The sequence below is a fragment of the Oncorhynchus clarkii genome, chromosome 19, assembly GCF_045791955.1.
Source record: "Oncorhynchus clarkii lewisi isolate Uvic-CL-2024 chromosome 19, UVic_Ocla_1.0, whole genome shotgun sequence".
Classification (NCBI taxonomy): Eukaryota; Metazoa; Chordata; class Actinopteri; order Salmoniformes; family Salmonidae; genus Oncorhynchus; species Oncorhynchus clarkii.
In genome coordinates, this window is record NC_092165.1 from 27,195,195 (window position 1) to 27,203,757 (window position 8,563).

An 8,563-nucleotide genomic window follows, 5' to 3' on the forward strand; every position below is an offset into this window, starting at 1 on the left:
AGAATAAGGCTGTAACATAACAAAATGTGGAAAAAGTCAAGGGGTCTGAATACTTTCCGAATGCACTGATGGCCAGCTGCAAAGTCAACATTGGCTATATTGAAAAAATTCATGAAAACTAAAATGTACAGTCGTATGAAGAAGTTTGGGCACCCCTGACAATTTTTGGGTGTTTGGATCAGCAATTTCATTTTGATCTATCAAATAACTGATGGACACAGTAATATTTCAGTAGTGAAATGAGGTTTATTGAATTAACAGAAAATGTGCAATATGCATCAAAACTAAATTAGACAGGTGCATAAATTTGGGCACGCCAATAGAAAAATCACATCAATATTTAGTAGAGCCTCCTTTTGCTAAAATAACAGCCCCTAGACGCTTCCCATAAGCCTCTAATGAGTGTCTGGATTCTGGATGAAGGTATTTTGGACCATTCCGCCTTACAAAAAATATCCAGTTCAGTTAGGTTTTATGGCTGCCGAGCATGGACAGCCCGCTTCAAATCACCCCACAGATTCTCAATGATATTCATGTCTGGGGACTGGGATGGCCATTCCAGAACATTGTACTTGTTCCTCTGCATAAATGCCCGGGTAGATTTTGAGCTGTGTTTTGGGTCGTTGTCTTGTTGAAATATCCAGCTCCGGCGTAACTTCGACTTTGTGACTGATTCTTCAACATTATTCCCAAGAATCTGCTGATATTGAGTGGAATCCATGCGACCCTCAATTTGAACAAGATTCCCAGTACCGGCACTGGCCACACAGCCCCACAGCATGATGGAACCCCCACCAAATTTGACTGTGGGTAGCAAGTGTTTTTCTTGGAACGCTGTGTTCTTTTGCCGCCTTGCATAACGTCCCTTGTTATGACCAAATAACTCCATCTTTGTTTCATCAGTCCAATAGCACCTTATTCCAAAATGAAGCTGGCTTGTCCAAATGTGCGTTTGCATACCTCAAGCGACTCTGTTTGTGGCGTGTGTGCAGAAAAGGCTTCTTCCGCATCACTCCCCCATACAGCTTCTCCTTGTGCAAATTGTGCTGAATTGTTGAACGATGCACAGTGACACCATCGGCAGCAAGATGATGATGTAGGTCTTTGGAGGTGGTCTGTGGGCTTTTTTTGACCGTTCTCACCATCCTTCGCCTTCGCCTCTCCGATATTTTACTTGGCCTGCCACTTTTTGCTTTTTGTAGCCTCCTAAACCATAATGTTGAACAATCTTTGTTTTCAGGTCATTTGAGAGTTGTTTTGAGGCCCCCATGTTGCCACTCTTCAGAGGAGAGTCAAAGAGAACAACAACTTGCAATCGGCCACCTTAAATACCTTTTCTCATGATTGGATGCACTTGTCTATGAAGTTCAAGGCTTAATGAGCTCACCAAACCAATTGTGTGTTCCAATTAATCAGTGCTAAGTAGTTACAGGTATTCAAATCAACAGAATGACAAGGGTGCCCACATTTTTGCATAGCCTATTTTTCACATCTGATTTAATTTCATACAACTTAATATTGCTACACTAAAAATCTTTGTCTGGACAATACCCCAGTACTCAGCTTTAATTAGAAAATGAATGGCATGCCACTGTGATCATTTTCTGTGAGGACAGAGTCAATTATTATGCAGCCTCAGAGGGGTGCCCAAACCTTTTCATACGACTGTATTCAAGGTTAGGGTCAGGCATTAAGGTTAGCAGTGTGGTTAAGGTTAGTTTTAAAACCAGATCGTATGACTTTCTGGCTGTGCCGGCTAGTGACCACTCTGCAGAGCTGCCTCCGGAACAAGATTCATGACGGAAAAATGCTAACCTGCCAATGAACATGGAAATCCGAATGCAGATCGAAAAAAGAAAAAAAAGATTGAAAAACAATAACGACCATTTATACTAGAGGTCACCATCGTTTCAGTTAAACTCCCACCTGGTGCATCTTGCCATGTTACTTTAGTCTACACACTAAATAAGATAGGAACACACACACCTGTTTTTAGAGGGAAAGGGTATACATTGAATACCTCAGCTGTGCCGAGTACAGGAAGAGTAGCTATGCCGGGAGCGATTACGGTTAAAACAAGGTGGACATGTCAACCGGCTGCCAGTACACTTACCCTTCATTGCGGAAGACGGTTCTAAAGCAGTCCGCGAGGCTCTTGTAGTTGTGTGGATCACTGGTGCCTCTCTGGATCTGAAACCTGACAGACGACATCCCATTAGAACAAATGCAATACGCACCGAGTACAGCAGATATCAGGAACAGCTTTAGTCGGATCAGTGATCGGGCTGTTTCTTTGAGAAACTCGCACCTTGGAATATTGATTACATGCATGTCATAGATTGATTTCAAAAGGGGACATCATCGTCCTAATTGTCATGTAAATGTACACACTTATCCATTTACTCTCCTCCTCCTCCCTCCCTCCCCTCCCTCCACTCCTAACCACAGGTCCTTCCAGCCCAGAGGAGAAGTCAAACATTTACTTAACCCAGCCTATATCCAATTAGCCCTTCAACTCCCCAGGACCAGGACCAAGCTTTACGTAGCTAGCGCTGAATTCTGCTAACATGCTAGTAAGGAGCATTGTAACAGCTCCTGGGTTACGTGTAAATGTTTTAATATGATAGAAGCAGTTGATGGGATTCGGTGTTGTACTAAACACGCTGCTAAACCCCCTAATAAAGACGTCTGAGCTCTGTGTAAATCTTTTACATGATACAACCGCTGGAGGTGAGGGGATTCAGAGAGGTGGGTGGCAGGGCTGGGGTTTTGGTGAGGGGATGGCTGAGGGCTGCAGTGCATTGGCGAGGCTGGGGGCGTGAGAGCTGTAAACAGGGGAAGGTTGGGGGCCATCAAGGCTGGGGTATTGTTGAGAGGATGGTTAGGAAGAGTTAGGGTTATACGTTACATATTTGGGGAAGAGAAGGTTGGGATGCCTTGAAATTATTTTATTTTCACTGCTGAAGGCCTTTTGGCACTCTGGACATGACTCCTGGACCAATGAAAGGATGGCACAGCGAACATAATCACCAATCAGCACATTAACTTAACAAAAGCACCCCTGAACATTACAATTGTTATGACAAACAACTGGAAGACAGAGGAAAGAAAGACAACGAGAGACAGAAGACTCAGTGACGGAGACATAGTGGAGAGGAGTCTGGGAGGAAGATTCTCTCCTCGTACGGCTCTCAATGGTAGGTTATGAGGTCAGCAGTAAGTCGTCCAGGCGGGTGCCTGATGGAGCCATAAAGGGCCACGGGTCCTAACAGGGGAGGATGGGTGAGGAGGGGGAAAAGAGTAAGAAGGGACAGAGGAGAGAAGGGGGAGGAGGAGGGGGGGGGTGGGAAGAGGGAGAGGAGCAGGGCTGATGACAGGGGAGGGACGGGGCAGGGGAGGAAGAGGAGGTTGGAGAAGAGGGAGGACGGGTGAGGTTTAGTGGGGTGAGCAGACCTCATATCGCCAACACATTAACACCTTACAGGGAGAGTCCCCAAAATCCTATTTGTTGGATTCCCCAATAGCTTGTAACCCGTGGCTGAGCCCAGGTTAAATCACAGCAACAAAGAGACGTCCAACACCATGTTAAAGATGAGAAGGAAAGGAGTGGAAGAAAAGGGGGCTATGGAAGAAAGGAGGGCGGTGTTGGAGGGGTGAACAGGGGAATTGGGGTGCCATAGGGTGGGGGCAGACCCAGAAGATTTAAGACCAGTGGGGCTTGTAAACAAATTCAAATCGAGCTTAATTAAAGGCATATGAGTCCAGGGTCAAGGCTTGAAGGGGTCCTGTCCCTTCGTAAACCCCGATCCCTCTCGCCTCTCTCTCTCCTATCTCTCTCTCTCAGGGCCAGTTGGGTTCGGGGGGTTGGGGGGGTGGAGTGAGAGAGAGAGAGACACACCGAGGTGGATCGGAGACAGAGATGGAGAGAGCAGGGTCGAGGTGGAGGTGGGCCGTGGTCCGGTCTCAGCCCTCTGACTCCACACCTGACCCTGGGGTCAGCTCATTTCCTCATGGCCCTTCTCTACCCTGCCATAAAACCAGGACCAAAGAGCTAGGCTCAGGGAGGGAGAGATAATGGGGAGGAAGCTACAAGCCTCAATAGGAGAGGAAGTAGGAGAGATAATGGGGAGGACGACCAGAGAGAGGAGGCCATGGCCCTGGAGGAGAAAGAAGCCTCGAGTAGAGAGGAAGAGGAGAGATGATGGGGAGGACCACAGATGGGGAGGACCAATAGAAACCAGAGGAGAGGAGAGGCGGCCTGCGGGCCCGGAGGAATAGGAAACCTCAGGCCTCAGTGGTCTTTGTGTGGAAGGGTGTGACTACTAGTGTTGCCTTGCCTTTCACAATCAAATGTGAAGAAGTGCTGAAATGACAAATACTCCTGCATTTGCCTGCAGGAGAATATCGAGTTTGACAAGGCACGGGTTCCGTAGAGTAGATAAGCTGCTTTCTGAAGTAGACAAGGAGCTAGCTAATGTAAGCCAGACGAAACGCTGAGCGCTGAGTGTTTTGGTCGACTGGTAAAGAGAGAGATAAGCTGGCGTCAGTGAGTGACTCTGCTCTGGCGGATCCTCTCGGCCTTGGATCCTTGGAGCCGGGAGCAGCCGCCTTGGCGTCGTAAACTCAGCAGACAGACAGACAGACAGAACAGGAACCAGAGGAAAGCCCAGGGGCTCCTTTAAAACATCACACTCCCAGCGTTCTTCTCTCCCTCCCTCTCTTCCCGGGCCAGAACCGGACGAGATGTACTCAGAGGTGATGAGATGTGGGAGTTCATCGACAGTCACTTCCCCTCTCTACTCCCCTCCTCTAACAGTAGTCAACTCTCCACTCCCAAGACCCCCCCCCCCTCTCCACTCTTCCTGGCCCTGGCCAAGTTTTACAAGCCCTGGGAGCTTCACCATGAGACTGGCCAGGTGAGGGGGTAAGGGGGTGAAGGCCAGGGCGGATTGGTGCTTCTGTGAGCCTATAGACTGGGGAATAGCATTCAGGGTTAAATAGTCCTCCACCCCAACCACCTGACCCCAACCCCCCTATAAAAGACACAGATCCAAGGCCTGCGTCTCATATGGCACCCATGTCCCTTTACAGTGCACTAGTTTTGACCAGAGCCCATCGGGGCCTATATAGGCAGAAGCAGCAGTGTTTCAGGGCCAAACAGGGCAACATGGACCAGGGGCTGTCCCCCCCAATGTACCCCAGAGGTAATGGGGACCGGGGCTTGGGGACCAACCAATGAATTTCTATATACAGTGGGGCAAAAAAGTATTTAGTCAGCCACCAATTGTGCAAGTTCTCCCACTTAAAAAGATGAGAGAGGCCTGTAATTTTCATCATAGGTACACTTCAACTATGACAGACATAATGAGAAGAAAACAAATTCAGAAAATCACATTGTAGGATTATTAATGACTTTATTTGCAAATTATGGTGGAAAATAAGTATTTGGTCAATAACAAAAGTTTATCTCAATACTTTGTTATATACTTTTTGTTGGCAATGACAGAGGTCAAACGTTTTCTGTAAGTCTTCACAAGGTTTTTACACACTGTTACTGGTATTTTGGCCAATTCCTCCATGCAGATCTCCTCTAGAGCAGTGATGTTTTGGGGCTGTTGCTGGGCAACATGGACTTTCAACTCCCTCCAAAGATTTTCGATGGGGTTGAGACTTGGAGACTGGCTAGGCCACTCCAGGACCTTGAAATGCTTCTTACGAAGCCAATTCTTCATTGCCCGGGCGGTGTGTTTGGGATCATTGTCATGCTGAAAGACCCAGCCACGTTTCATCTTCAATGCCCTTGCTGATGGAAGGAGGTTTTCTCTCAAAATCTCACGATACATGGCCCCATTCATTCTTTCCTTTACACGGATCAGTCGTCCTGGTCCCTTTGCAGAAAAACAGCCCCAAAGCATGATGTTTCCACCCCCATGCTTCACAGTAGGTATGGTGTTCTTTGGATGCAACTTGGCATTCTTTGTCCTCCAAACACGACGAGTTGAGTTTTTACCAAAAAGTTATATTTTGGTTTCATCTGACCATATGCCATTCTCCCAATGTTCTTCTGGATCATCCAAATGCTCTCTAGCAAACTTCAGACGGGCCTGGACATGTACTGGCTTAAGCAGGGGGACACATCTGGCACTGCAGGATTTGAGTCCTTGGCGGCGTAGTGTGTTACTGATGGTAGGCTTTGATACTTTGGTCCCAGCTCTCTGCAGGTCATTCACTAGGTCCCCCCGTGTGGTTCTGCTCACCGTTCTTGTGATCATTTTGACCCCACGGGGTGAGATCTTGCGTGGAGCCCCAGATTGAGGGAGATTATCAGTGGTCTTGTATGTCTTCCATTTCCTAATAATTGCTCCCACAGTTGATTTCTTCAAACCAAGATGCTTACCTATTGCAGATTCAGTCTTCCCAGCCTGGTGCAGGTCTACAATTTTGTTTCTGGTGTCCTTTGACAGCTCTTTGGTCTTGGCCATAGTGGAGTTTGGAGTGTGACTGTTTGAGGTTGTGGACAGGTGTCTTTTATACTGATAACAAGTTCAAACAGGTGCCATTAATACAGGTAACGAGTGGAGGACAAAGGAGCCTCTTAAAGAAGAAGTTACAGGTCTGTGAGAGCCAGAAATCTTGCTTGTTTGTAGGTGACCAAATACTTATTTTCCACCATAATTTGCAAATAAATTCATTAAAAATCCTACAATGTCATTTTCTGGATTTTCTTTTCCATTTTGTCTGTCATAGTTGAAGTGTACCTATGATGAAAATTACAGGCCTCTCTCATCTTTTTAAGTGGGAGAACTTGCACAATTGGTGGCTGACTAAATACTTTTTTGCCCCACTGTACATTAGATGACTGACAGGTGCCGCTGTTTTGAAGACACTGCACCTCCATCTTGACACTCTCCCACCATGATAAAAAGCTATAAAAATGCATTTATTAACGTCTACATTTGTTTTTGCCACATTTACTCTATTATAGACAGCTGCATACTTTTAAATTGTATTTTGCGAGCTAAACAAACAAAACATAAACCTAAAAATCCTTACAGCATAAAGTTCTAATGTTACTGTCCCCACAACAACAACAAAAAAACTTTAGATACATGTCATTTTGTCCTTTTACACACACACACACACACACACACACACACACACACACACACACACACACACACACACACACACACACACACACACACACACACACACACACACACACACACACACACACACACACACACACACACACACACACACACAGAGACACACACACACAGACACACACACAGAGACACACACACACACACACACACACACACACAGAGACACACACACACACACACGGAGACACACACACGGAGACACACACACGGAGACACACACACACAGAGACACACACACACACAGAGACACACACACACAGACACACACACACACACACACAGAGACACACACACACACACAGGGAGAGAGACACACACACAGAGACACACACACAGAGACACACACACACAGAGACACACACACACACACACACACAGAGACACACACACACAGAGACACACACACACACAGAGACACACACACACACAGAGACACACACACACACACACAGAGACACACACACACAGAGACACACACACCGAGACACACACACCGAGACACACACACCGAGACACACACACAGAGACACACACACACACACACACACACACACACACACACACACACACACACACACACACACACACACACACACACACACACACACAGAGACACAGAGACACACACACACACAGACACACACACAGAGACACACACACAGAGACACACACACACACACGACACACACACACATAAGCAAACACACACACACACACGCAAGCAAACACACACACACATGCAAGCAAGCAAACACACACACGCAAGCAAGCACGCACACACACACGTAACGATTTAAAAGAACTGCCGATGGGAAGGGGCAGGGGTTATTGGGTTGATCAAAAGGCAAGAGGTTTGATGGGCCTGATTTTAAAAGGGCAGGCCGCTCTTTTAAAAGGAGTCTTTTAAATTTGGCCTTGTTAAATTGTGTTGGGTATTCCCTATGAGAGAGGAGAGGACAAAGGGGTGGGAGGAGAGAAGTGGGGAGGGGGGAGTAGGGGACGAGAGAAGAGGAGAGGGAAGGGGGGGTAGGGAACAAGAGAGGGGAGAAGATTAGATGAGGAGTCTGGTAGAGAGAAGGGAAGGATAGGTGAGGAGAGAGGAGAGGAGATTAGATGAGGAGTCTGGTAGAGAGAAGAGAAGGATAGGTGAGGAGAGAGGAGAGGAGATTAGATGACGAGTCGGGTAGAGAGAAGGAGAGGATAGGTGAGGAGAGAGGAGAGGAGATTAGATGAGGAGTCTGGTAGAGAGAAGGGAAGGATAGGTGAGGAGAGAGGAGAGAAGATTAGATGAGAAGTCTGGTAGAGAGAAGGAGAGGATAGGTGAGGAGAGAGGAGTTTATATGAGGAGTCGGGTAGAGAGAAGGAGAGGATAGGTGAGGAGAGAGGAGATTAGA

The 8,563-nt window shown here is 47.0% G+C and overlaps 1 protein-coding gene across 3 annotated transcripts in view; it reads right to left on the reverse strand.

Moving 5' to 3' along the window:
* Positions 1-8,563, reverse strand: part of LOC139374193 (solute carrier family 25 member 21) — a 234,736-nt gene that overhangs the window by 37,645 nt on the left and 188,528 nt on the right. For all 3 annotated transcript variants that reach the window (XM_071115211.1, XM_071115209.1, XM_071115210.1), the window contains exon 4: positions 2,114-2,197. In XM_071115211.1, the coding sequence (XP_070971312.1) occupies positions 2,114-2,197 (84 nt within the window). The remainder of the gene's footprint in view (positions 1-2,113; positions 2,198-8,563) is intronic.